The sequence below is a fragment of the Haemaphysalis longicornis genome, unplaced genomic scaffold (genome assembly GCF_048455015.1).
Source record: "Haemaphysalis longicornis isolate Haplotype H1 unplaced genomic scaffold, Haemaphysalis longicornis Haplotype H1 scaffold_25, whole genome shotgun sequence".
NCBI lineage: Eukaryota > Metazoa > Arthropoda > Arachnida > Ixodida > Ixodidae > Haemaphysalis > Haemaphysalis longicornis.
Window position 1 is genome coordinate 4,218,182 of NW_027526314.1, and position 27,729 is coordinate 4,245,910.

A 27,729-nucleotide genomic window follows, 5' to 3' on the forward strand; every position below is an offset into this window, starting at 1 on the left:
ATCATTTTCGGCTGTATTGACAAAACCCCAGGCACGGTGCTGTCTCCGCGATTGACCTCCACTGAGACGACGCCGTTCTGGACAAAAGCACAGCCCGCAAAGGAAGAAGCTGGGTGGGCACAGTATCCCGGCTGGATTCAGGTCTTCTTGTTCATGAAGCTGACAACGCAACGATTACGGCAATTTCATTGTGTGGCTGCGCTGGCCACTGCTTTCTGTGCTACCCCTTCATCGTGTGGAATCGTACACCTCAGAATCGCATGTTTCTAACCGTCGGTAGCCGTGACAGGGACGTTCGTTTTTTTTTTCAACCGGTACACACTTTCATGGTTTCAAAATACTTACCTTTGTTCACATGCTTATTGCATGTGTCGATAAAAACTTCAGTCTGATTTGTCTTATGTAAATTCCCCCCAGAATAAAACCGCTGCTTGAAGTGAGCTGACAGAATAGGAACCAGCATCTGAAAACTGTGTGCTCAAAGCATTTCATAAAAAGCGGTCTATCCGGGTTTGCGTGGGAGGAGGGGGGGGGGGTGAGGGGAGGCGGAGGTATACAGAACTAGCAGCAGTGTGTTTCCGCAGCAGTCAGCCAGAAGGCAGCTGATAGCATGACAGAATGAAAATGAAGGCCCACTGGGATGGGCGCGTTGCAGCGAAATCGGGTCTGTTTTTGGGCTTTACGAGAACTAAGCGAAGGGATGTTGCCGCCGTCCTTCCGAAATAAAAGAAAAAGGTGCAGCTGGTTCTACCGTTGCGGAACGCCAGTGGAAGTCCTGAGATCATTAGGTTAGAGCGAAGGAAGTCAATATTGACTTTCCACACCCACGTCCGATATCGGACGTGGGTGTGGAAAACTCTGTGAGCGGCTCCGTTGTTGCCCTTTGTCCTCAATAAATTAAACCGCTCAGCAAATGTTATCAGGGGGAAATGGCGAACGATGCTCTGGATGAGTAACCACGCAGAGTGGGCGAACTTTGCCTGAATGTTTACTAAACATGTATCGGCCGCGAGTTTTCGTAGCCATATCGTGTTCCTGTCAACATTTCTCGGGGTCATTTTTTTTTTGCGCTTAAAGGGTCGCGGCCCAACCAAATGTGGTTGGGCTGCAGAAACATCCCCAGGTGGTCTAAATTAATCCCGCGCCTTTCACTTCAACGGGCCTCATATGGGAATACGTCAAGGTTAACTCTTCAATAACTAAAGGGACAGACAAGCAAGTTTTCTGTAGCATATGCTCTCTATCCCGAATGAAAGGCATCAATTCAAAGATCTTGAACTGAAACGGTATTCCTGACGTGGCCCTAGAACGTTTGACAGCGGAATTTTTATATATACCAGCGTTACGTATACGCTGCCAGAACTAATGCCGGCAACCATGACAGTGAACTGTGTAGCAACTTAATTTAAATTGTACGTGAGATGAAAACAGGCATTTAAAAACTTGTCCTTAGCTAAAACAATCATGAAATGCAGTATTTTCTGTGCCTTAACGTAGTTTTTGAATAACACATTGAAACTGACGGAGTTGTTTGTATTCGTACGGTACTGTCACGTTTACACACTACATGGCACCACCTTCCAAATTTCAGAAAGTTTAGTGCCAAAGTAAAACTATTTCCGCCAGTTTATTTAGAAATTCTTTGTTGTTGCCGCACTATATTTTGTCGCAACCGCACTATATAAAACGCTGGCTTTCATGTGAGCTAGAGGGCATGGACTACACAAAAATCAGTTCCCTAGCTGCCGCTTTAAAGGAAACATCGGAAAAACCGCAAGGACAGCAGCTGTTCAACAAGCGTTAAGGTATGAGTCAATAGGTTACTGTTCATAGGTCCCACTAGCTTCAGCTTCGGTGGAGCCATTTGTTACCGCAGTATGAGTGTACCTGTGGTGTATACACCCCTCAACAACGTCAACAACGGGGGCGCAAGGCGCCCATCGAAGCTCACGAGATTTCCTGAGTACCATGTACTCTTAAAATTAATCGACTGGGTTCCTAAAATCATCATCAACAACAACAACAACCGATTAGGTCCACTGCAGGACGAAAGCCTGTCCCATCTACCTCCACCCGCTCCTTTGTCGCGCCACTCAAGGCCATTTTTTGCCTCCGAAATTACTTATTTCGTCCCTATATCGAGTCATTAGCCTTTTCCTTCTTCTAGACCCGTCTCGCGATATCCGCTCTGTTCTCCGGTTGCCATTTCGCCTAACTACGGGGCGAGCCCAAGTCCACTTAGTTTTCTTAATTTGAACTATGACATCCTCTACTACAGTTTGTTCTCTGATCCAGGAATCTCTTAACGTTACTCCTATCATTATTCGCTCCATTGCCTGCTGAGCCGACCTAAGTTTTCTTGCAAGTTCTTTGGTAAGGCACCAAGTTTCAGCTCCGTATGTTATCGTCGGCAGGGCGCATTGGTTGTATATTATTCTTTTTAGTGATAGAGGTGGCTTACGGTTCATTATTTGGGAGTGTTTGCCGAGTGCACCCCAGCCCCTGCCTATACTGCGCCAGATTTCGTTATTGTGGTTGCGATCAGCAAAGACGACGTGACTGAGGTAGTTATAACCTGCTTGTTCCAGCGTTTTGTTACATATGCTGAACAGGGCGTTTTTGGCCCGTTTATTCATCATTAGTTTTCATTTATTCGAATCTACTTTTAGCCTCACAGCCCAGCTCTATTAATTTAGTTCCTCGAGGATTTTTGCATGTGTTCAACAGACTCGCTTAGCAAGCCTATGTCGTCTGGAAACCTCAAATGGCCCAAGTATTACCCGTTAATTCGTAATTCCATGTTTTCCAAGTCAAAATTTATGAATACCTCCTCCAGACAAGCTGTGAACAGTTTTCGCGAGATGGTATCCCCCTGCAGTGCACCCTTTCGGCTCCAGCACTTGTCGCTTGGCTTACCATCACAATGCCTTGTATATAGAACCGATGATTGATTGATTGATTGATTGATTGATTGATTGATTGATTGATTGATTGATTGATTGATTGATTGATTGATTGATTGATTGATTGATTGATTGATTGATTGATGGATGGATTGATTGATTGAAACTTTTATTTCAACTTATGTTATATACAGAGAGTTCTTTTACGATTGCCAGTTGGCACACTCAATTTTTCATGCTACTAGCTTGCACTCTTAACTTGATTGGAAGCGGGCACGTCCTTTGTACCGGATGCCTTACGCGGGACGTATAATCGGTATAATTACAACAGTCCCTTTACTACAGGTGCTGGAGAGGCGCAAGGGCAAACTGCAGCAGCTGGCTGCCGAGCTGAAGCTTGAGCCTGGTGATCACGTCATCGAGGAGGAGGAGGAGGAAGAGCGGCACGCAGTCATGGTGGACACGCTCCTCAAAGCGCACCTTCATGACCAACACTACAGAATCAGCGAAATTAAAAAGGACATCGACGGCCTGCTTTTTGCGGTGAGAGTGTAGCGACGTAACGTTATGCAGTCGGGTACACGGTATAGCCGCCCTAGTATACATACAAATGCTCATTTGCTCAAAAGAACCCGCCACGGCATCGCATTCAATTCCCACAAGGCAAGCCGTTGGGTTCCCGTGCAGCAGTGCTGCCAACTCTAGAGAAATTTCCCTATATGTAGGGGATTTGGGCCTTCTATAGGGAAAAAAGGAAAATTTGTAAGCATCTAGGCAATTTTATTACGCCTGCATGGCCTTATGCCTCAGTCGGGTAATGATGCCTAATGGTGCCCTTTGTTAATTTAAGCATTCATTATACCTATTTCACATAAATGTGCATCCCGGAAAGCTATCACTCCTACGTTTGACATTGTTGGTGTAAAGTTGAAAACAACATGGCTGATGAATTTTAGGAACTTGCTTGCTCGAATATATCAGGCAGTGCGCTTCGCCTGTGCTCGTTCCCATTATTCTTCTTTTTTATATACTTGAGTGGCATTACAAGTGCACTCTCGTAGTGCATGATTTTTGGTTCAAATGTTGTCTAGCGCAAGATTTCCGGTTTTTGTGACAAATGAACACATCAAAAACCTTGAGGCTGTGTGTACTTCGATAATTGTATTGGGCGCTGTGCGCCAATATTGGGATCGCGTTTCGCCGTCGCTCGCGGGACTGCTCTTATGTGGCTGCCTCAACGAGCGAGTGGGACGAGCTATTGCGGTTCCCCGTCGTATCGTTCGTCGCGTCGTTCGCAAAAATCGCTTGATTTAGTTACTGCTCAACACATTATCTAAGTAAAAAAAATCACGCCAATCCACCCCGTGAATGTGGTTGGAAAGCAAAGCTGTCAACGGCACCCATAACGGCACCCATAACGACGTCACTTAAATTAACTCACATCGCTCTACAAATAGTAAAACGAGAGAGAAGTGAAATGCACTTAACCATACCATTTATTACTTCAAATAGATATTCTTCGTAACGTTAAAGCAATGCATGATGCATGAACGGTGTTTGGTTGAGTTGTATTGGTGTAGCACAAGAGTGGAAACTTTTTTGATAAAATCAAAGTAAGCTCCAACCCGGTGTTAGACGATCTGACTTCTCCGTCTCTGCGCCGCGGACGGAGGCGACGAGATTTGTGGCAGAGAAGGAGAAGGAGGAGAAAGAAATACTTCTGTTCAGATTTCTGAACGGCCCAGACTGCAGCCCTGGGGAGTGATTCCTTCTTGTGTGGGGCCCATATGCAGTCCGGGCGGCCTGTTTTCTGTCCACCCGCTGAAGCTGGGTAGGTAGAGAGGGCCTGTACAGCAGCGTCTCCCATTGCTCTTATTAGGTAGTGGACGGAAAGAGAGGAGGGAGCTCAGGGTTAAAGTCGCACACCCCGATTACGGGGCGGAGTGTTCCTACTTTTAAGCAAAATTTACATTCAGTGTCGTAGCGATTCGGATGCATTAGGTGAAGACACGTAGGCTGTGGGAAGGAGCCCGGATTGTATGAGCCCTTGTTGATCTCTGGAAAGGTCAGGGTAAGGCGAAGGTACGGTCTGTCTCAGAAGGTGATAATGCTGGGTTATCTCCCTGAACGTGACAAGCCGGTGACTGTCCTCGTGCAGCTCCATAGCACGGGAGGTAAAAGCGCAGGCTTGTTGGGTGGGCGTATTTGTTGCCCTCCGTTGAAGCGTGGGGGGTGTCCAGATGAGCTGAATGGAACCGTTTGGGGAGTGGTTTTTTAGCACGCGCCGTGCAGGTCAGGACACCCAACCTGACTTGCTGGGAATCGGCGACTACCCTCCGAACCCCTGGTTGAGTGAGAGCCAAGGTGATGGCTGCCTCTTCTGCAGCCGTCATTTCTTGGGTATTGCGAGGTACACGCAAGGAGGTTGGTTCTGGAGGTAGCCACGATGATGGCGTATTGCTGCCCCCGATGTTTGGAGACGTCTGAGTAGATAACTGCATTATTCCCCCCGAGGGTGGTGTTTAGCGCTTGAGCGCGTGCTTTTCGGTGACCCTCGTCATGTGAGGGGTTCGTATTTTTAAGCAAAGGGAACATCTTTAGTTTTAGTCGCCAAGAGTCTGGGAGTACGTCAAGCGGAGTGACATTCTGGGCTGCCCAGTCAATCTGGTGAAGCATGCTGTTACCCACCGCAGTTCTGAGTCGAACCTTCTGGTTACAAAGATGGCCTTCTATCAGCTCTTCCACCGTGTTGTGGAGCCCCGTGCTAAGCAGCCTCTGCGTGGACGCACTCATGAGAAGGCCGAGAAGGCCAATGCCTGCTCGACCGCCTTTCTAATCATTATATAAAGCATCTCTATGTCTTCCTTGTCGAGAAGAAGACAGGGGGTTGACGTAAGTGACTCTCGAGAGGACAAAAGCTTCAATTAATCGAAAGATACCGGATTCCTTTAGGCCTCGCTTCTTGGTGGCAACTCTCCTGATCATGTGTATGATTTGAATAATGCTGTTTTTGAGGCGCTGCAAGGAGACGTCACTCTGGGTGTTAGCCTCGAGATGTAGGCTGAGGATCTTGATGCTGGGGTTTGGAGTGATGGCCTAGCCATCAAGGAGTATTTGAAGTATTCCTTGATTTGGCGAGAGGGCGGACGACAAGGAGCTGTGATTTTTTACGTGAACTCTGGAGGCCATAGGCTTTACGCAAAGGCGTACTAGAAGTGAGATGTCATGCATTGGTGTGAGCTTCCTTTAATTTTTGTAACTCTTAGCACATGAGCTAGGTGCGCACAGGGCCGCTAGACGGGCGTGTGGTCGCGTGACACTTTCACGTGGCATTCAGTGAGAACGCATGGGCTAAACCCGTAGATGGGCTTCGTGAGTACACCACCTGTCTTTCCCGTCTTCGCGTGGGCTCGTAGCTAAATCCGTATGACAACGGGCTCTCGCTTTGTTAGTCTATTAGTTCCAGGTTCGATTCCCGGTGGTGCCATAAACTTCTTTAATTTGTTCGCTGGAGTTTTCTGGTGACACCAATGGTCGCGAAAGAACCCTTGGGGGATAGAGGTAAAAAGCTTTGCTTTAAAAAAAAATCGCGCCAATCCACCCCGTGAATGTGGTTGGAAAGCAAAGCTGTAAACGGCACCCATAACAATTACCCATGTGACGTAACTTAAATTCCCTCACATCGCTCTACAAATAGCAAAACCAGAGAAAAGTGAAATGCACTTAACCACACCATTTATTACTTCAAAGAGATGTTCTTGTTAAGGTTAAATCTATGCATGAAGCCTGAACGGTGTTTGGTTGAGTTGTATTGGTGTAGCTCAAGAGTGGAAACTTTTTTTATAAAAGTAAAGTAAGCTCCAACCCGGTGTTAGACAATCTGTCTTCTCCGTCTCTGCGCCGCGGACGGAGGCGACGAGATTTGGGGCAGAGAAGGAGGAAGAGGAAGAAATACTTCTGTACAGATTTCTGAACTGCCCAGAGTGCAGCCCTGGGGAGTGATTCTTCTGTGGAGCCCATATGCAGTCCGCGCGGCCTGTGTTCTGTACACCCGCTGAAGCTGGGTAGGTAGAGAGGGCCTGGACAGCAGTATCTCCTATTGCTCTTGTTGGGTAGTTGACGGAAGGAGAGGAGGGTGCTCAGGGCTAAAGTCGCACACCCCGATTACGGGGCGGAGTGTTCCTACTTCTGAGCAAAATTTACATTCAGCGTCGTAGCTATTCGGATACATGAAGTGAAGACGCGTAGGTTGTGGGAAGGAGCCCCGACTGTATGAGGCGTAGGGTAGTTTGTTGTTCTCTGGAAAGGGCAGGGTAAGGCGAAGGTACGGTCTGACTCAGAAGGCGATAATGCTGGGTTATCTCCCTGAACGTGACAAGCTGGTGACTGTCCTCGGGCCGCTCCATAGCACGGGAGGTAAAAGCGCAGGCTTGTTGTGTGGGCGTATTTGTTGCCCTCCATTGAAGCGTGAGCGGATGCCCAGATGAGCTGAATGGAACCGTTTGGGGAGTGGTTTTTTTCACACGCACAGGGCAGGTTAGGACACCAAACCCTACTGGTAATTCCAGTAGGCTTGCTGGGAATCGATGACTACCCTCCGAACCCCTGGTTGAGCGAGAGCCAAGGGGATGGCTGCCTCTTCAGCTGCCGCCATTTCTTGGGTCCTAAGCGAGGTACACGCAAGGAGGTTGGTTCTGGAGGTAGCCACGATGATGGCGTATTGCTGTCCTCGATGTTTGGAGGCGTCTGTGTAGATAACTGCATGATCCCCACCGAGGGTGGTGGTTAGCGCTTGAGCCAGTGCTTTTCGGTGACCCTCGTCATGTGAGGGGTTCATATTTCTAAGCAAAAGGAGCATCTTTAGTTTTAGTCGCCAAGAGTCTGGGAGTACGTCAAGCGGAGTGATATTCTGGGCTGCCCAGCCAATCTGGTGAAGCATGCGGTTACCCATCGCAGTTCTGAGTCGGACTGTACTCCGAATCGGAGTCGGATCTGTACTCCGATATATCAAACTTCGAAGTTAAATTATCGCTCCCATGATTACGCAAGACAATTACGCATGAATACGCCAATTAATCCACGGCCCTCAGTCCCCAGTGAATGCGAAGCAACTGACCACGGCGGCGGTCAGACCTGTGACGTAGCAGAGAGTGCTAAGAATACCTGGACCCGGACAGGCCGCCATTGCAATCTGAACCTGGCAACGTTTAACACGCGAACCCTATCTAGTGAAGCGAGTCTAGACGTGTTGTTCGAGGAATTAAAGGACATTAAATGGGATGTTATAGGGCTTAGTGAGGTTAGGAGGACGGGTGAAGCCTTTACGGTGCTGAAAAATGAACACGTGCTATGTTACCGTGGTCTAGTGGACAGAAGAGAACTGGGAGTGGGATTTCTTGTGAATAAAAGCATAGCTGGCAACATAGAAGAATACTATAGCATTAACGAAAGGGTAGCAGGTCTTGTAATTAGGCTCAATAAGAGGTACAAGCTCAAGGTGGTACAGGGCTATGCCCCAACATCTAGCCACGACGACCAGGTAGGGGAAGGCTTATATGAAGATGTGGAATCGGCAATGGCTAAAGTAAAAACACAGTATACCGTAGTTATGGGGGACTTTAATGCTAAAGTAGGCAAGAATCAGGCTGGAGACAACGCGGTTGGGAACTATGGTCTGGGGTGTAGAAATAGCAGGGGGGACCTACTAGTTGAGTTTGCAGAACGGAATAACCTTCGCATAATGAATACCTTCTTCTGTAAACGGGAGAGCCGGAAGTGGACGTGGAGGAGCCCGAATGGCGACCATAAAAATGAAATAGACTTCATATTATTATCACCCTGGCGTCGTGAAGGATGTGGAAGTGCTCGGAAGGGTAAGGTGTAGTGACCACCGTATGGTAAGATCCCGAATTAAGCTAGATTTGAGGAGGGACCGTAGCAAGCTAGTACGAAAAAAGCCGATTAACGAACTAACAGTAAGGCGTAAAGTAGAAGAATTCAGGATCGCACTACAGAACCGATATTCAGCTCTTACCGAGGAAGCCGAGCTTACGACACAGGAAGACAGCGACAACCTTACACGCATTATCAGGGAGTGTGCAGTAGAAGTCGGGGGCACGATGACTAGACAGGATACTGGTAAACGTTCCCAGGAGACGAAAGATTTAATTAGGAAACGGAAAACCATGATAACCTCCACCCCAGCTGACAGAATAGAACTAGCGGAGCTTTCGAAGTTAATCAAAAAGCGGAAGACTGCTGACATACGGAAGTATATTATGGAGAGGATTGAATACGCTGTAAAGCACGGAGCTAGCCTGAAAGCGGTGAAGAGGCGTCTTGGCGTGGAGAAAAATCAGGTGTATGCACTTCAAGATAAGCAAGGCAATGTGTTCACAAATAGGGATAAAATAGTCACAGTGGCCGAGTAGTTCTATAGGGACCTGTACAGTAGCCGGGACATGCAGGATGATGCTGAACGAGAAAGTAGTTCAGAGGAGATAGGCATCCCACCAGTAACGACCGAAGAAGTTAGGAAGGCTTTGAAAGAAATGAAAGGGGGCAAAGCACCAGGTGAGGATCAGATAACAGCAGACCTCTTGAAGGATGGCGGAGAAATTGTACTTGAAAAACTGGCAAACCTGTATACGAAATGCCTAAATAACGGAAGTGTACCGGAATCTTGGAAGAACGCGATCATCCTAATCCATAAGAAAGGTGACATGAAGGACTTGAAAAACTACAGGCCGATCAGCTTACTGTCAGTCGTCTACAAGGTACTTACTAAGGTAATCGCTCACAGAATTTCTGCAACCTAATTAGATTTCAGTCAACCTAAAGAACAAGCAGGGTTCCGTAAAGGTTATTCAAAAATGGAACATATTCACACGATCAATCAGGTGATAGAGAAGGGCGCTGAGTATACTGAACCCCTATATATAGCCTTCATAGGTTATGAGAAAGCATTTGACTCGGTCGAAACCTTAGCAGTAATTCAGTCATTCAGGCACTACGGAACCAGGGGGTCGATGAACATTATGTAAAAATACTAGAAAATATCTACAAGGGGTCCACAGCTACCATCATCCTCCATAAGGAGAGCAGTAAAATACCTATAAGGAAGGGCGTCAGACAAGGAGACGCAATCTCTCCAATGTTATTCACAGCATGTTTACAAGAAGTATTCAAAACGTTGGATTGGGAACAGGTGGGAGTAAGGGTTAATGGAGAAATGAAAGGGGGCAAAGCACCAGGTGAGGATCAGATAACAGCAGACCTCTTGAAGGATGGCGGAGAAATTGTACTTGAAAAACTGGCAGTAACATCAGATTTGCTGATGACGTTGCCTTGCTAAGTAACTCGGGGGACGAATTGCAAAGCATGCTTTCCACACTGGGCGAACAGAGTAGAACCGTGGGCCTGAAAATTAATATGCAGAAAACTAAAGTAATGATCACTAACCTCGGAACAGCACAGCGGTTTGAGATGGGTGGCGAGGCAGTGGAAGTCGTAAGCCAATATATCTACTTAGGCCAAGTGGTGACCCCAGATCCCAACCATGAGGCAGAGATAATTAGAAGGATCAGAATGTGGTGGAGTGCATACGGCAGGCATTCTCAGATAATGAATGGCAGCCTTCCATTGTCCTTGAAGAAGAAAGTGTATGACAGGTGCACCTTACGGGTACTCACCTACGGGGCAGAAACTTGGAGGCTCACTAAGAGGGTTCAATTTAAATTGAGAACGACTCAGCGGGCAATGGAGCGGAAAATGATAGGTGTAACATTAAGGGACAAGAAGAGAGCGGGGTGGGTCAGGGAACAAACGCGTGTTAAGGACATACTAGTAGAAATTAAGAAGAAGAAATGGGCGTGGGCCGGGCATGTAATGCGAAGGCAAGATAACCGTTGGTCGTTAAGGGTAACAGAGTGGATCCCTAGAGAAGGCAAGCGTTGCAGGGGGGGAAAGAAAGTTAGATGGGCAGATGAGATCAAGAGGTTTGCAGGGATAAATTGGTCACAGTTGGCACAGGACCGCGGTAATTGGAGAAATATGGGAGAGGCCTTTGCCCTGTAGTGGGCGTAGACAGGCTGGTGATGATGATGATGATGATGGTGATTATGGTGATGATGATGATTACGCATGCAAAGCAGTAAGGACCGCCGCAATACTCCTCCCTTTTGTGACATGCCTACTGTGTATGGTGCCTAGATTGACAACGGTGTGGAGGCACAGGCAAAGGTGATAAACGGCACCTTTTTAGTCTTGGCTGGCGTTATCGCCATCTGCAGTTCTCGGAACGGCTAACGAAACCCAGAACAAGGGGGAGGAGGTCTGCGCCGATATTCACTGTTTAACTCGCGTAATCATGCGAACGGCAATTAAACTTCTCAGTTCGATATCTCGGATTACGGATGCGCTAGAAAACTCTGCCAGATTAAACTGCGTAGAAACACAATTGCGACCAACTTTTCAATACAAACATGCCGGCCTACTGCAGCCGCAAAAAGTTAATTATTCAATTTTAGTTAATTAAGCCACCGACATCAATTATTGTCACCTCATTCGGTGCACCCCTGGCTGCATAACATCACTGTAGAAGTGGTCTTCACGTAAATCTAATCGCCTAATTGTAAAAAAAATCTCCCCACTTAATTTTGAACACCCTGTATTCTAATGTGAAAACAAAAAAATCGCGCCAATCCACCCCGTGAATGTGGTTGGAAAGCAAAGCTGTAAACGGCACCCAAACGATTACCCATGCGACGTCACTTAAATTCACTCACATCGCTCTACAAATAGCAAAACGAGAGAGAAGTGAAATGCGCTTAACCACACCATTTATTACTTCAAAGAGATATTCTTGTTAAGGTTAAATCAATGCATGAAGCATGAACGGTGTTTGGTTGAGCTGTATTGGTGTAGCACAAGAGTGGAAACTTTTTTTTATAAAATTAAAGTAAGCTCCAACCCGGTGCTAGACGATCTGTCTTCTCCGTCTCTGTGCCGCGGACGGAGGCTACGAGATTTGCGGCAGAGAACGAGGAGGAGAAAAAAAAAAATACTTCTGTTCAGATATCTGAACGGCCCAGAGTGCAGCCCTGGGGTGTGATTCCTTCTTCTGTGGGGCCCATATGCGGGCCGCGTGGCCTGTGTTCTGTCCACCCGCTGAAGCTGTGTAGGTAGAGAGGGCCTGGACAGCAGCATCTCCCATTGCTCTTGCTGGGTAGTTGGCGGAAAGAGAGGAGGGTGCTCAGGGCTAAAGTCGCACACCCCGATTACGGGGCGGAGTGTTCCTACTTCTGAGCAAAATTTACATTCAGCGTCGTAGCGATTCGGATACATTAAGTGAAGACGCGTAGGCTGTGGGAAGGAGCCCGGTTTGTATGAGCCGTACGGTAGTTGTTCTCTGGAAAGATCAGGGTAAGGCGAAGGTACGGTCTGTCGCAGAAGGCGATAATGGTGGGTTATCTCCCTGAACGTGACAAGCGGGTGACTGTCCTCGTGCAGTTCCGTAGCACGGGAGGTAAAAGCGCAGGCTTGTTGGTTGGGTGTATTTGTTGCCCTCCATTGAAGCGTGAGGGGGTGTTCAGATGAGCTTAGTGGAACCGTTTGAGGAGTGTTTTTTTAGCCCGCGTAGTGCAGGTCAGGACACCCAACCCTACTGGCAATTCCAGTAGGGTTGCTGGGAATCGATGACTACCCTCCAAACCCCTGGTTGAGTGAGAGCCAAGGTGATGGCTGCCTCTTCTGCTGCCGTCATTTCTTGGGTCTTTAGCGAGGTACACGCAAGGAGGTTGGTTCTAGAGGTAGCCACGATGATGGCGTATTGCTGCCCTCGATGTTTGGAGGCGTCTGTGTATATAACTGGATGATCCCCACCGAGGGTGGTGTTTAGCGCTTGAGCCCGTGCTTTTCGGTTACCCTCGTCATGTGAGGGGTTCATATTCCTAAGCAAAGGGAGCATCTTTAGTTTTAGTTGCCAAGAGTCTGGGAGTACGTCAAGCGGAGTGACATTCTGGGCTACCCAGCCAATCTGGTGAAGCATGCGGTTACCCATCGCAGTTCTGAGTCGGACCTTCTGGTTAAAAGATGGCCTTCTATCAGCTCTTCCACCGTGTTGTGGAGCCCCGTGCTAAGCAGCCTCTGTGTGTACGCACTCATGAGAAGACCAATGGCCTGCTCGACTGCCTTTCTAGTCATTATATAAAGCATCTCTATGTCTTCCTTGTCGAGAAGAAGACAGGGGGTTGACGTAAGTAACTCTCGAGAGGACAAAAGCTTCAGTTAATCGAAAGGTACCGGATTCCTTTAGGCCTCGCTCCTTGGTGGCAACTCGCCTGATCCTGTGTATTATTTTATTAATGCTGTTTTTGAGGCGCTGCAAGGAGACCTCCCTTTTGGTGTAAGCCTCGAGATGTAGGCCCAGGATTTTGATGCTGGGGCTTGGAGTGATGGCGTGGCCATCAAGGAGTATTTGAATATATTCCTTGGTTTGGATTGAGGCCGGACGACAAGGAGCTGTGATTGTTTACGTGAACGCTGGAGGCCACAGGCTTTAGCACATTGGCGTACTAGAAGTGAGATGCCATGCATTGGTGTGAGCTTACTTTAATTTTTGCAACTCTTAGCACATGAGCAAGGTGCGCACAGGGCCGCTAGACGAGCGTGAGTGGTCGCGTGACACTTTCACGTGGCATTCAGCGAGAACGCAGGGGGTAAACCCGTAGATGTGCTTGATGAGTACACCACCTGTCTTTCCAGTCTTCGCGTGAGCTCGTAGCTAAATCGGTAGGACAATGGGCTGTCGCTTTGTTAGTCTATTAGTTCCAGGTTCGAATCCCGGCGGAGCCAGTGAATTCTTTTATTTGTTCGCTGGAGTTTTCTGGTGACACCAACGGTCGCGAAAGAACCCTTGGGGGGTAGAGGTAAAAAGCTTTGCTTTAAAATACGCTTGTGACCGTCTATTAAAGCCGAAGGAAATCTTTTTTTTACCGGCAGCGTATAACCCCCCCCCCTTAAAATTTTTGTGGCTACGCCACTGGTGCGGAGCATCATCACGCACAGTTCAACACCTAGGTCGCTTCGCTGCTTGTATGTCCGCTCGTTCAGTTTTGTTAATCCGCTCCCTTCATCTCCAGCTTACTGGAGTGGACAGCCACATCTCGCTACTGCGGGGTTTAAGGTCGCCCTATAGAAAGGACCACATCCTGCGAAAAAGCGCCGTTGTTCTAGTTGTAGTGCGGTCAAGAAAATGACGGCCGCAGTAAACAGTAAATAAATTGAAAACACATGTGTGATCTGATGGAGTTTGAACACCGGTCTGTACAGCAGCAGCATAGTGTTCTACCAACTGTGGTAGCTTTTTGTCTTTTTAAATGCAACGCATCTCTTTAACTCGCCTTGTCCCGCGTTGTCACGGCGTAGTCCGCATCCCTCCCCCCTTCACTTCACCGCGGCAGCTGCGCGCTCCGCCGCTCTCACCGCAGCGCCATCTGTGCGTCAGCGCGGTCTGCGCGCAGCTTGCGCTCGGCTGCGCTCGCTTCCGTCGCCGTGCCAACTGTGCGTTAGCGCGCAGCTTGCGCTGGGTTAAAAATTTACACCATCTTCCCGCGAGGGGAACCATGGGGTAGATGCCACGCATCGGGGGTGAACATGCTGCGTAAATAGGATACACAGCAACAGCAATCCACACGCTGACATCGCTAACATAACGGAAACGCAACGGCAACCCCCGATGCGTCGCATCTACCCCATGGTTGCCCTCGCGGGAAGATGGTGTAAATTTTTCTTTGATGTATCGAAACGTTGGCTGAACTCACTCAAGACAATTACTCACAATATAAAAGCTAACAGACAGCGATGAATAAGCACAACAGTCTAACAAAAATCGGGACTGTTTTAATACCCAAGACCGGAGACACAGGAATCCAAAAGATGGAGCCAAAACACGATGGAGCCATGGTAAAAGATCCGCACCAACGCTGCCTGTTCCCTAAAGATCCACTTAGTTGGACTAGGGGGTTCCGCATGCCGGTTAATCATGAGGCACTTCCACAAGCGAAACAATCGTAGCAGAACCAAAACGTCACAAAAACCCCCGATCAACATGTTCAAATTGCAAGAATTTACTTTTGTAGGATGTGATGTAAATATCCTTTGTTTAGTATCCGTTGCAAAACGTCCTAGAAAAACACCGCGTCGCGGCACAGCAGAAAACAATGGTCAATAGTCTCTGGTTCAGTGCACAAGTGGCAATCGTCTGACCAAGGAATCTGCATCCCTCTTTCGCGCAGACATGTTTCAACTGGAAGCGTTTGCGAATGCAGCCTAAAGAAAAACGTTTTGACATTTGGCTGCTCTTGTAGCCACGCAAGTAGGGCTGGCGATAAGCAGGCATTGGGAGCAGATTATAAATTAAAGCGTTCGCAGAGCCTTTCTTGAAAGGATAAACAGATATTTCAAAGACAACCGCGCACTAAGAATATTAAAAGTGCCCATAACTTCCCTTGGAAAACCCCATGGCGGGTTCCTATTGACCTCACCCGCAGAAAACATGAGAAAAGTTACATAAATCGTAACTAAGGCGCTTTTGAAGTATGGCAAGTAAAAGGGGGTTATCGCCAGTTTGTAGAAGAAAATTTGAGACGCAAGTTGGTGCGCAAACAGGTGCATTAACGCAAAACCTCCATACACCAAAGGAAGAAACAAATTATCCCTACGAATTGGCTCCCATTCAGATCCCTGCACGTAGGTAGCAAATACTCTGTGTATAGCCTGCACTTTAGCTCGCACACGGTGCAGTACCCGAAGCACATATTCAAGCTTTCAAGAAGACACGCCAGAAGACACGCGCAAATGCAGAACGTCCTCGCCCCATCCATGCTTGCGAGGGGCGCTTGACATGGGTGAGTGCTGAAGACCAGTGTGGCCTGGAGTTCCTTATTTGGTGTAAACACACGCCAAGGTATTCAAGCGACGCACTGTCCCAACTAATACCGTCAAATCTTAAAGGTTTGGTTACCCACTGGCCAAACCAGATCCCTTAGTTTTCTGATATTCACGTCTGCTCCACACGCGTCACAAAACTTCTTCGCCAATATAAGGGCCCTGTCTACACTACGCCTGTCAGCACAAATATAGGCTATATCAACGGCATGTACAATAACTTTCACTTCACATGATGGTGAAGGAAAACCACACACTCTGACTCTGTTGTATGGTAAGACAAAGAGGCTTTGCGTACAGTGGTTCCGCCTTAATAAGCAAACTAGAATGTCGAATGGTGTTGAAGAGAGAACCAGCTTTTTATGCCTTATTTCAAAGTTTTCTTTCGTTTTGAAATACGGCGTTCAGTACTGGGGCGGGAGAATCGGAGAAATGATATATTGGTAGTAGTACCATGGGGACTCCCAGTGTTCAAAACGGGGCAACTTAATAGCCCTGAAACCGAATAGGCTTTACGTTTTAAATTGTTCATATGAATCACACATCACACAACTCTTGGAAAACCCAGAAGAGTTTCTGCTGGATTTTTATTACAGAAATAACGGAGACAATTGTGCGCAAAGAAGCTTGTATGCGCCTTCCTCTTTACAAAAACGCATCGGGAGTTTTTGTGAATTTATAGAACACACTTGAAGCCAACCGCTATAGCGGAATCAGCGTACGTATTCTAACTGCCCCTCATTTCTACACAGGAGACAAACCTTTTCAGCATCTCTAGGTTATTTCTCTCGCCAGAAGGCCGTCATGATCGTTTGCAGCATTTTTTTTTTGTAAGTCCCCCCAGCACATTGGGTAAATTCAAGGCACTGCTTGGCTTCACAATGTAGGGATTGGTATGTACAGCGTGCATTTTTTTTAGACGGATGATATATACGTATTTGCAGTTTTTTATACTTCTACTTCCAGAATGGTCTCGGGCTTGGCTCTAATCCCTAAGGTTCCTTCCACAGGGTACGGACACCACCACATCGGCGGCTGGCTGGGCCTTCTATTTGATTGGGCTGCATCCGCAAGTGCAGGAAAAGGTCCACCAGGAACTCGACGAGATTTTTGGCCATGATCTCGATAGGGACATCACCGTGGAGGACCTCAAGCGAATGAAATACCTAGACATGTGCTTCAAGGTGATTCCGGCTTTTGGTTATTGCTACGTCTAAAGCGGACCGGCTGCTCCGATTCCGGTACCTCCGTAAGCCTTATAAGGGAAGGGTTTAGAGACCGCAACAAAACATTAACACCCTTGCACCCAATCATCCACATAGCTCCAAATATATTTAAAGAAAGAGAAGGACACCAATTCGAAATACATAAATTAAACTCTGTTCAGCTTTTGCACTGTATATTAGTTTGCACATGCAACTTTCTTTTCTAGGAACAAACATGTTCTATTTTTTTTTAACTTTTCTGAAAGCCGAAGGAAGCTCTCGTTTCGAGTGGTTGATATATTGTGAAATTCCACGCAAGCGTTTAAACCTGCACTGAAGTTTTTAATGTAGCACATTGCTTGCCTTGTAAGTCCGCAGAGAGTGGTGGCAGTAAACTAGCGTTCGACGATGGTATTGTGCCCTGGAGTTTACCTGCAGGTGGATTCGCGCTGTGGGTATTAAGCGTCTCTATGTTGGGCGCCAACTAATGACGACGAGGATGGTTACGCTGCCTTAAAGCTTGATTTTTCTGTTTTTTTTTATTCCCATGCATGAATAGCCGTCCTCAAGTCTTTCTTAACCACAAAAAAAATATATTACATGCGGGAGGCAGGTAGACGGTTACACACTGCCCGTTTTCCTCTAGCGCATGTAGTTTCCAGCGCCAGTTCGTGTAAGCGTGCGTGTGCTGTGCATGTATAGGAGGCTGCGTTTGCGTGCACCTCTGTGTGCCTGCGTGCGTGTGAGTGCGCGAACAGCATCCTTTTCGCGCTACTGATGAACTCGTAAACGTTTTGGGGAAATTTTATTTTGCCTCGAAGTTTAATGTTTATTTCCGTTCAGGATCAGTAAAAAATGCAAGTCCTGGAAACAGATATACGAATAAAAAGAGCAATAATTGCATTGTTACACTTACCTAAGTCAGTATCCTGATTTTTCGATTATGAAGTTTAACGCGCCTACTCTACACAGGCGATAAGGCGCGCCGTAGTAGAAGGCGGAAGGCTCCGGCTGCAATCATACACAACACGCTCACCCTGCGCTCTATAAGAAGGCGCGCGTGCATTGCTTTACTAGTTCAACTATCGCGTGTTGCTTATGCCGCCGATCACGCCACACAAGTCAGCAGGGACCACCTGTGAAACACGCTGTACTTAAGGATTTTCAGTCCGCGGATTCTCTGTTACCTGTCCCTTCCCCCATGAGGTATACAGTAACGGAGTATAACATACGCATTAAGAGCATTTTCTTTGGCGAGAAAATAGACATTGAGCAGTTGGTCAGATTTCCAATGCCCAATTTCACGTGCTCTTCTGGAAACCGTCTTTCCCTTACGATGTTCAGTTGTTAAATTTATGAAAGAAATTATTAACAAAATAGGAAATAGAAAGAAGAAAAGCACAGTATCCACTTCCTGTTTGTCAGCCTCCAGTGCATACAAAAGCGTTCGTGCCTGAACTTTCATGATTTGATGGTTCAAATTTGCCTTAGCGCTACCACCCAAAACCGCAGAGACCAAAGAGAGCTGCCAGAACTCAGGCCTGTCCAATTTTACACAACTAATACTAATTTATTTTCCGCAGGAGTCGCTGCGGTTGTTTCCACCGGTACCTATAATCGGAAGGGTCCTGGTGGAAGACACCATAATAGGTGAGCATTCAAAGCTTTTCACCGATATGTAGTTTACTGCGTAAGGATAAGAAAAGCTAGTGTAAAACCCCTACTGCATGGCCGGGTTTTCCTTGGTGAGCCCAATGCTGCGACAATCCCTCTCCTAAAATGCGCACGGTGTTTTACGTGGGATGTATGCGAACAGTATGTTTTTCGCATTTGCGCCACACCCCGTTTTAATGAATAAATAAACACACGTTTAGTTAAAAAAAAGAGGCATTTGTTCCCCGGAGCACATGCGGATATCCCAAGCACGTTCGTCCTTGCCAAACATTTTAGAGTTTGCCGAATTTGCGAAAAGGGGCTACGCCAACGCACGGCCGGCGTCCATGAAAGAATTAACACGTAAATACGTACCATGTAGAACGGGCCTCATACCGCTCTCTTCCACATTGCTTAAAATCGTTGAAGAACAAGTTTCTCGGTATCATTTACATCAAATGTTACATTCTAGTAACATTTTGCTACTAATAATAATAATACTTTAGTAATTTTTTTTTGCTTCGAAATACTCGAGGGTTCAACGTCAGCCTTGAGTCATCGTGGGATTTAACCTGAAAGGCTCGCCTTTTAAAGGATTAAGCACGGGTTATGGCACGGCCTACATTCTAGTAAGTATTATCATACCTTTTCTGTTGCAGTGCCCAATATTATTAGTTCTAAAAATATGCCAGGAATATTTCCAAGGAGCTGTTTTTTTATTCAAATGATATACTCCGAGGAGGATGCATTGTCAAGCAAGCACAGCGCGACTCATCACAGGGTTCATCCAATCTCGCAATGCGGGGGAAGCATCGGCCTGGTAGGCGTCGCAAGGAGGCTGAAAACCTTGTGGGGAATCTGTAGACGTCTTGTTTCGGGAAGGCTAAAAGCACAAAGATCCGAGAATACGCCCCTCAGTTCGCTGCGACACAGCCGGCAGTAGCGAATCAGCTTACTTTCATACGTGCCTACATGAACGAACGAGTTGCTGCGGTATATTTAAGCACTGCATTTTTTCCGTATTTCTTAAAAATGCCTCCCTGTTTGTCTGGAGTATACAGGGGACTGTCTGCATTTAGAGACAAGTTTTCGATAAAATTTCCAGGTCATATAAGAAGTAATTTGCTGTTCTGAGACCAACTAAAGCGCAATTCTGCCACTTACTTTCCGCATATACATGCTACGGAGTACACAAACAGTTGACATACAGCCCGTAATTTAAACATCCCATTTTAGTAACTTGAGAGCGCGGCGTCAAGGTACAGCCTATATCCCGCAATACGCCTATTTCCCCTTTTTGACTGTTTGCGATTGGTTTCCCCTTTGTAGCGGGGTGATGACATGTCATCTTACCAAAGAGGACTAATATACCTATGTTTTACACTCTTGGTTCAATACTAGCTCTGCTTAGGGCAGGCACTAAAAGCTTATTAGGCACAAAATACTTTTTTTCCTCTTACAGGTGGTAACTGTCCTAGGCAATATTCCCCTCTCTGCTTTTTGTCCACCAGCATTCTAATCTTCTTTTCGTCCACTCGACAGCCTTGAAGTTAACTTCCTCTGTGCTACCCTTAAATCCTAGGGCTTCTGGAAGCCGAATATTTCCCTCGTTTAGATTTCGATGGATACCTTTACATTCTAACACTATGTGCCGCATAGTTTCTGTTTCTTTTCCGCAGATCACGCATACCCCGTCATTTTGCGAATACTTCCCCACATAGCTCTTAGTTCGCAAGCAACCTGCTCTAACCTCAAAAAGCAAAGCACTGCCCTGAGAATTACCGTAGAAATTTTCCTTTCTGATGTTGAATTTCTCAGCCCTGTACATCTCTAACGACATTTTAGCTTACATTTTTTGTCTCCATTTATTTGTTTCAATCTGCCTTGCCTTTTTTTGTTACCTCGGCTGTTTTTGATTCTCCGCTGTTCTTTCCGTATTTCATCGTTAGCCTTCTAGTCTTCCTTAACCACTGCGTGTCCACTCTTTGCAAGTATAGGTAATTAAAAACCTTAGCTGCCCACCTTCGTTGATCCATTGCTCTCAACGTCATCTCAAAACATATTTTTCTCTGTGCTTCTCGAACTTCAAACGACTCCCAGCCGATATCTCCCTGCACTGCTTCGTTGGTTGTTTTCCCATGCGCGCCCAAGGCTAAACGGCCTACCGTTCTCTGGTTCACTTCAAGGCCTGATGGAACGTCTGATTTTAAGCAGAGTACAGCATTCGCAAGTGTGAGACCCGGAACCATTACTCCTTTCCACATTCCTCTTACTACTTCATATATGTTATACCCCCCAGAGCTCTATGCTTCATTTTAGCTGCGTTTCGCTTTCCCTTAACCTTAAGTTGCTCCTCGTAAGTTCTTAAGTAGTTATCCCCTGCGTTTATCCAGAGTCCCAAATATTGATACTATCCTTCACTCTAGGTAATTCGCCTTGATGGATAGACACTGCGGCAGTCGTAGCGTTGTTGAAAGCCGTTATTCCCGATTTTTCTGCACTAAAATTTAACCCGAGGTCGGTAGCTTCCTGGCCGCTAATATTTATTAGCAATTGCATATCGGTCTGGTTATCAGCTAAAAGAACAATGTCGTCTGCGTATAACATTTCCGGAATACGCTGTTGTACCACTTCGCCTTGCAGCATGTGTCCCGCAAGTCCCCCAGGGCGCCTTCACTACAATGCTCCAGAATGACCATTCGAAGTGGCCTACTGTGCATATTCGGCAAATGAGAAAACCCTGTATATGATTTCAGTAAAAAACCGCATGTGCGCAGGGACACCACGCAACGAGTGCAAGGAATTTTAGATGCGACTGCATCTCATTCACTCGCCTTGTCCCTCCATACGGCGTTGTTGTCCGTCTACACCCCTCCCCCATTCTCCTCGCCGCGCGAGCTGCCCTCTCCGCCGCTCACCCCCTCTCCTCTCCGGTAGCGAACACTATCTCGCGAGGGTATAGTGCCTGGAATATATTCTAGGCACTATAGCGAGGGGCATTGAATTGGATTCGATTGGCTTGGCTTGGCTTGGCTTGGCTTGGCTTGAATTGGATTGGATTGGATTTGGATTGGATTGGATTGGATTAAAGTGGATTGTGTTGGATTGTGTTGCGTCATAGCCGCGCCACGTTGCGTCATAGCCGCGGCAGGGGGTTCACAGCACGTTTCACGCGATGGGAGAATCAACCTAACGGAAACAACAACGGAACCCCCTAGGCGTCGCATCTACCCAGGGGTTCCCGCGAGGGGAGGCGGGAGAAATTTTTCATTGCGCAATGTGCCTGCGCAGATGCATTTTTCCCACTCAATTTAAGTGCTCGGCCGCCTCATTTGCTGATTGTGCAAACTAGGCCACTTCGATTGGTCATTCTGGAGTCTTATGGGGAACGCGCCCTATGGGACTTCTTAGAATGCACTGTGGACTAAGCACCCGACGGGGGTGAAATTGCTCTGCCTGAATAATACGTCCCTAGACACGTCCGTGTACTTCCACGTCACCAAATTCCCAGTAACTTATCAATAGGGAGCCTTGGCGTACCGTTCATGCGTTAACGATAGCGGATATCTGTTTAAAGTTTACGGGATACCGTAATCAACGCGAACAGGCAGCATAAATACGTTTTAGCCCACCGTTTGTGTTTCCGTATTCAGGCTGACTGGCTTCTGTTACACTAGTAACGATATTTCACGGATTGTGCGAGAATTCTGCGAATCTTTCACGAGCCAGAGAGCTGCGCCTACAATGACGTAAACAATCCACTGAACCTGGATGAGGTAGAATACCGGCACAGTTGGCGTGGTTTTATTTTCCCATTGAAGTGCACCTTTTCAAAACTACATAGGCTCTGTTTAGTGACCTCTCCTTGTTGGCGTGCCCACCAAGGAGAGGTCACTCCCCACACGAGCCCTATCTATCCGACTGCTTTGATGTAACGGTCAGAGAAGTGTTGTCTACGGTACATAGACCGCAAAGCGTGTCTGGTAAAGGTTTTTCTGTGTTCTTTAACGTTTTCTTCGGGCAATTTTCTGCCTTTCAGTCGTACTCTGATATCGGCACTTCAATATATCCATGTATCCTCTATTCTCGCTGACGTTCTTACGACAGCATTACATATTTGCAATGTGGTGTTCGTATTGCGAGCACTTAATATCATTCCACGACGTTCTGAGCATCGAATACTATTATGCAGTGACCGGGTCGTACATAATGGGCACTACTCTGTACTTATTAATATATGTCTCATCTCCCTCATATCAACATCAGCCGTAGCCTTGCTCGCCGTCTCGAGAGATGTCTGCAGCGCTGCTGATTAAACCCCTTGCTGCACCTGTCTCTCGCCTAGACTCACTTAGTGTATATATATATATATATATATATATATATATATATATATATATATATATATATATATATATATATATATATATATATACAGTCTAGCCCGCTTATAACGACCACAACGGGAATCCGAAATCACTTCGTTATATCCGCTTTTCGCTATATCTGGACAGAAAATCTATCTATACCAATGGTAACGGGAAACGAAGGTTTGTTCGTTATAGCCGCTATTTCGTTAAAACCGTGTTCGTTATAACTGGGCTACACTGTATATATGTATATATATATATATATATATATATATATATATATATATATATATATATATATACGTTTTCTGCTTTGTGCATCGTGCAATGTGGTATATTCGCTGCAGTGACTTGCAGCACTTACCTTGCATTGGTTGCTTACAGAGTACGTGGTTGTACTTTTGTAGCGGACTAGGCACTACCCTAGAAGGCTTTGTGCTGTTGGAGGGAACATACATATAAAAGAATAAGCAGACACATTTTTTTTCAGACGGACATGTTATTCCAAAGGGGGTGACGTGCTTCATCAACATGTACAGCTTGCACCGGAACTCCGAGTACTTCAGAGAACCGGACAGCTACATCCCCGAACGCTTTCTCTCGAAGGAAGTTCGGGACCGTCACCCCTTCAGCTACGTACCATTCTCCGGTGGTCCCAAGAACTGTTTAGGTAAGGAAAAATAGGACCTAGCTTCAAGGTTTGACGGTATTAGTCTGGTGCGAATAGTGACCGTGTGATGGGGAAAAAGTCTTGTATCTGTACTCCCCGTGTTAGCCTGACATTAGGACGGATATTTTAAGAAGCTATCATAGTAAGTTAAAAGAAAAATGCGCGCTCATTTTGTGTGTATTATGCGGAAGGTCTCGTGCAAGTGCATATGCCGTTTCGGGGAACTCTTCGGAAGTTTGCACTGCGGATTTTGAGGGATATTCTCACCTGACCCTTGTTTTCGTATTCCCCACGACGTCGATTCTTTTCACACGTGGACCGCTACACTCAAAAGCGAAAAGACTTATAAGAGCTGCAGGAGTGTGTCTATTGCCTGTCATCTTTCCGCTAGCCGTTGTTAGTTGAACATCGTTATTCTGTTATTTGACCTTATTTCGAGACAGAAAGTAAAGTAGTTCTAGCGTAGTGGTTGGTGGTAGGTGACGTGGCGCTTTGGGCTACACGCACTGTTCGCCAGAGACGACGGGTGTCGGCCCGCACCTATTACCCACTGACGCGATGCTTTGACCCACGTGGGCAAACGCCATTCGGCATGCGAAGTGGGTTCTAAGAAAGACGTACCACAGTTTATTAGGCACGGCGCTCTTGGAATGTTATGAATCACGTCGCGGGTGACAAGTTATTTTATGAAAAACTTAAGTTGCCTAGAAAAAGCCCCCCCCCCTCCTCCCCCTCCAAAAAAAAGCATTCGCGCTCGGTTCTATAGCTAGCACCAGGTACGAAAATGGCAGCTTCGACTTCGGGTTTAACGCTTCCGTATGGTAAGAGTATTCCATACCCACGCATTTGTAATTAGCGATGCTTTCCATCCTATAGCCCATATGCAGCAACCTCATGCAGCAATTGGCGTGTCACCGGCAGGAGTACACGGAACAGAGAAAAAACATTAACATAGGAAGCAAGCAAGCCAATCTTATAAAAGCTTGAACAATTATCTCATTGGGGCAGCTATCAAGTGCATGTACACAAGGCCAGCAATATAAAAAGAATGTACTACATCACGATTTTTGTCGAGTGGAGCACAATTTCCAAACACACCCCAAACGGAAGGGTGGCTTGTGATGCACTTCCCATTAGAAAGATTCAAAAGGGGGAATATTACGGCAACATGTTTTTCCCGTGACGTCAAACCTTCCAAACTCAATGCCACCGGTGACATATTTAACTACGTAACCCAAAACGCTGCGTTAGAGAAAGTTCAGCTTATCTTCACTTGCAGTCAATTTTCCTTTTTTAGGGGCGAAGCTCCTTAAGGCGTGGGTTTGTCCATCCTCGACGTATGTATGTAGCCACCTCTAGTTTAGTTCTTGGATTGTTTACTAGATGGCGTGGCTACCTCTAGTTTAGTTCTTGGATTGTTTACTAGATGGCGGTACTTGTATATGATGAAAAGATGCGCTTGGATTGTTTACTAGATGGCGTGGCTACCTCTAGTTTAGTTCTTGGATTGTTTACTAGATGGCGGAGAGCGTTCAAATAAAATCCGTTCGCTGTTGGCGCGCGCTCGGAGTCGCCCGATGGATAAGGCTGCAGATGTGCGAGCCCGCGAGGCAGAAGCGCTCCGTGAAGCTGCGCGACGCCGCCGCCAAGATCCTGCCGTACGAGAGCGGGAGGCCGAAGCGTGTCGTCTGGCTGCGCGACGACGCCGCCAAGATCCCAGCGTTCGAGAACGAGAGGCCCAAGCGTCACGGCAACGGCGCGAGGACCCTGCCGTACGCGAAGCGGCACGGCTGCGGCGCGAAGAGGATCTCCAAAACGTCAGAGAACTGGAAGCGGCGAGAAAGCGCGCGTATCGGCAGGCAGACCCCGATGCAGTGAGAGCTCGTGAGGCGTCTGCAAAACGCATCAGGCGAGCTCAGCCCCAAGGTGCCGACGCGTGGTTTAAGCGAGACTTTCTAGACGTTACGTTCGGACACAGATGTAGTGGGCGAACTTTCACTGAAGAGTCACGGTTTTACCGATGATTTCCCCTCAGGAGCTTCGCCCACTCATCATCATTCACCCCGTGGATATGCTGTGAATGTTTTTTTAAAGATCAGAGCTGTTAAGCCGCGGTTTGTCCGTTCCTCGGAACAAAAATCCTCGAAACCAGGGAGGTGCCGGGAATGGAACCCGGGACCCTTACGCTATGATACCGAAAACTTACCCACTTGGCCACCACAAAAGCCCGATGGGTACTCGGTTAGCAGCGGCGGGAAACAATGATATGTGCAGGTAATTGAAAAAAAAAAAACGCTTCCCGTCGTCGGAATCGAACCTGCGTCCCTCGCGTTACGCCACGTTCATACTATTGTCGCAAATGTCGTAATATCTTTAAATAAGGACGTCATTTTATGTCTCAGCCAACCAAACTGCGTGCAACACCGTTGTCGGACGTCCATATAGCTCACGATATCGCTGTTTCGTCGGTAGTCTGAACATAGCATTATGAAACCTGCGTCGATCTAATAGAGCTTTCTCCGCATTCGGGGCGCACAGAATTTACTTCCTTTGTGTTTGTAGCGCGGGTGTTAATCGCATTTTATGGCTGATTAATGCGGAGAAATGCAGACATGAAGACCAATGACGAATGCGGACAATTTGTGTGTGCGTGCGCGTATGTGCATGTCATTTGTGTGTGTGTGTGTGTGTGTGTGTGTGTGTGTGTGTGTGTGTGTGTGTGTGTGCGTGTGAGTGTGCGGTGTGTGCGTGTGTGCATGATATGCGTGTGCGTGTGTGTGTGTTTTATTGTGATCAACCCTGTTTATCTCCCCAACTTCAGTTTGATTCCAAATGACTCTAATTGACTTTCTCCAATTGACTTCGAGGCAGTTACACGCACTAAACGGTTCGTTTTCTACCATTGTTTCCCCCAGGACAACGATTCGCACAAATGGAGGCCAAGACGATGCTGGCTAAGGTTTTTCGCAAATACAGCCTGGAGTCGACTAGGCCAATCAGCCAGCTCAAGATCACGTACGAAATGATCCTCAAGGCGAGGGGAGGACTCCGCATCTGGTTCCGAGAGCGGACGCACGTCGACCGTGCGGTCAGGATTGCCGAGGCGGAAGACAAGATTACGAATCATGGCTTATGAGAGGCTGACACCCCCTCTATTCAATGTATATACGTGCGCACCTATTTTTGCATTCCTTGAACTGGACCCTTCGTTTTTACTTGCGTTCCATGCGCCCGTCGGGTGCGTTCAGCATTTTAAATGTGCGTCTTCAGGCCCGCAAGGATCTGTAGAGCGGGGTCAATAAAATGAACGTGAGACTGTTATGAATGTGCGTACTGTTTCAATACCCCAGTTCCGGCCTTCGTTTTAAAATGGACCTAATTCATTTCTTGGCCGCATTGGTGAAAAGGCGCACGCGACTGGCGTCCTCAAAAGGCGTGCGCGGGATTCCTATCAACTGCGACGTGCTTAGTGGTGTGTGCAAAAGAAATGAAACACGAAGGTACAAAAGAGCGCGTTAATTGGTTGCGACACATTCCATGTAGCGTGAATCAGATATAAAGCAGAAAATTTACACCATCTTCCCGCGAGGTGAACCATGGGGTAGATACGACGCATCGGGGGTTGCCGTTGCGTTATTCAAATCATCGGACGATGTCATCGGAGCGCCGGCTGCGGAACGACTGAGCGGAGCGGCGCACTTACCGCGTTTATATGCAGCGGAATGAGAGAGAGCACCGCATAGCAGCGCATAGCAGCGCATGCGCATGTGTTAACCGAGCGCAAGCTGCGCGCTAACGCACAGCTGGCACCAGCGTTACTAGAATAAGCTCAGTTTCGGAGCTCCGCAACCCCGCCCAACGTCCCCGCCAGCGGAGGAGGGTGGGCCAAACGGTGGTCGCGAGAACTAGCGGCGCTGCAGTCAAGTCTTGCGCTACTCCCTGCGCGTCGTCTCCTTAAGGCCTGAGTACATGGAGCGAAC

The 27,729-nt window shown here is 47.2% G+C and overlaps 1 protein-coding gene across 2 annotated transcripts in view; it reads left to right on the top strand.

Moving 5' to 3' along the window:
- LOC144172665 (cytochrome P450 4C1-like) overlaps nucleotides 1-27,070 on the top strand; it is a 65,595-nt gene extending 38,525 nt beyond the window's left edge. For both annotated transcript variants that reach the window (XM_077701306.1, XM_077701305.1), the window contains exons 7-11: nucleotides 3,249-3,446; nucleotides 16,862-17,035; nucleotides 18,640-18,706; nucleotides 23,570-23,749; nucleotides 26,665-27,070. In XM_077701306.1, coding sequence (XP_077557432.1) covers nucleotides 3,249-3,446; nucleotides 16,862-17,035; nucleotides 18,640-18,706; nucleotides 23,570-23,749; nucleotides 26,665-26,885 — 840 coding nt within the window. In that variant the 3' untranslated portion in view covers nucleotides 26,886-27,070. The remainder of the gene's footprint in view (nucleotides 1-3,248; nucleotides 3,447-16,861; nucleotides 17,036-18,639; nucleotides 18,707-23,569; nucleotides 23,750-26,664) is intronic.
- Nucleotides 27,071-27,729: the final 659 nt, after the last annotated feature.